At 37.8% G+C, this 1,823-nt stretch overlaps 1 protein-coding gene across 2 annotated transcripts in view; it reads right to left on the bottom strand.

The window, feature by feature from the left end:
* The window catches only part of Sdk1 (sidekick cell adhesion molecule 1), a 521,957-nt gene extending 520,858 nt beyond the window's left edge, over nt 1–1,099 (bottom strand). For both annotated transcript variants that reach the window (XM_048785279.1, XM_048785280.1), the window contains exon 1: nt 913–1,099. In XM_048785279.1, the coding sequence (XP_048641236.1) occupies nt 913–1,028 (116 nt within the window). In that variant the 5' untranslated portion in view covers nt 1,029–1,099. The remainder of the gene's footprint in view (nt 1–912) is intronic.
* Between the last annotated feature and the right edge of the window lie 724 nt (nt 1,100–1,823).

Below are 1,823 nucleotides of genomic sequence, written 5' to 3'. Positions count from 1 at the left end.
TTTTTTTTAAAAGCAGGGGTTTCACAGGAACACTCACTGCTGGCAATCAATAAAGTGCATGTGTGTGGTGTTTAAAACACATTCTGGACAGGCCACCAAGGTACATTGTCTGAAGTAGAAGAGGACTGGGCTATTCCCTGTGTTGAGTTGGCGGCCTCCCATACAGTTCATTCCTTCTTAATCCACTTATGAGAGACTAGGGCATTGCTGACTTCTGTTTATTTTGGAACCTCTTGGGCTCTGCAGGCACCACTAGCTCTCTGACTTACTCAGAACTGCAGCAGCAGCCTAACAGCCCCGATAGAGAAATGTAGGTGAAACAGCACAAGCAAAGGAGCTCTCAGGTCCTATGAGGAGAAACTGAGCCTTAAAAGGCAGTGCTGGGCTGCTTCCTGGGTAGAGTAGCACTTCATGCTTATCCTCAACTCCAGCTCTCCCCTTGACCTCTTCCCCCAAGTGGTGCTCCTTCCTATCCCAACTCAAAAATACAACTAGGAATGTTTTTGTTGACTGCTCAGAGTTCCAGAAAACTATGAACCTAAAAGTTACTATTTAAACATGTATAGCCTGTTAGATAGGAATAATATTTCAGGGTGGAGACAATGCCACAGAAAAGTAAATTTATCATGCTAAAGCATTATGTGAATTCTCTATAACTACACTAGATTTTGTGTAGCAGTTTCGCTAATGGGCTTACTCTTAGAAAGATAATGACAGACTTCTACACGAAAATACAATCTATATCAAATAGTAAATCACATTCTAATTACATGTTCAAATCTAGTCCTCTAATCCTTAATGCATTAGAAATTCAAGCCAAAAATTTCACCCCTTGTGCTATTATGGCCAATAAAGCAAGTATCCTAAACACATAAACCTGAAATGGAATCTTATTTGCAATCAATCAATTACTTATATTCGCTGCTGTAGGTGGTGAGCTCACTGTCATTGTGCATCCACTTGAATTCCAAAGGCCAGCTCCCTTCTGCAAGGCAAGTGAGGACAAGGCGATTCCCTTCCAGGTGCATCTGTGGTAGGCCTGGCTCTGTTTTAAAATATGGTGCAACATCATCTGAGATTTAAAAGGGGAGAGAGAGAAAGAAAAACACTGAATAAACAATTAATAAATCAATTATGTAAACAGAATTTAACCTTAAGCTTTCAACTCTGAATCTGTCAACAAAAATGACACAGGTACATTAAAGTGGATTGGAAATAATAATGGAGAGCTTATATATCCTTTATGCATATTTTCATGTTTTTTTCCAAATGTTCTAATTTCACCTTTTGCTTTTCTCAAAAGAACAGACCTCTAAAAACATTAGAATCTCATAATAACACACAGTCTCTCAGTGACTTTTAAGGAGATATAAAGGAGGAAACTTGTGGTATAGTCACACAATGAGATATTACACAGCAATGAGAATGATACACCTAAGTTATTTTTAGGTGTCCGTCATCTAGGATAATGGGGAAAAATGGGTTAAATAGAAGAAATAATGGATGTTTTAAGTAGCAAATAGTCCCAGATCTGCCAGAAATATGCAACAGCCCAGACGATTTCACAAAGCCAAAAATTCAATGGTACCACTATTTGAAAGCATATGACAGGTTCATCTAAAGTTTTTTCTACTTATGATTAATACTAGCTTATCAAAGGGACATAACAGGCAATCCCTGCTCCTACAGGTCTTTGGTTTTAACTAGGCAATCTATTTTCAAAGTAACAATCAAGGGTATTCAAAGTAACAATCAAGGCTATGATAGAGAAATTTCTTCACATAGGCTTCAATAGATTTTTAAAAAGTGACAAGGATAAGTAA

Source organism: Marmota marmota, unplaced genomic scaffold (assembly GCF_001458135.2).
Source record: "Marmota marmota marmota unplaced genomic scaffold, marMar, whole genome shotgun sequence".
Taxonomy (NCBI): Eukaryota; Metazoa; Chordata; class Mammalia; order Rodentia; family Sciuridae; genus Marmota; species Marmota marmota.
The sequence above is the reverse complement of the archived record's forward strand: the minus strand, read 5'-3'. Positions and strand labels throughout refer to the sequence as shown.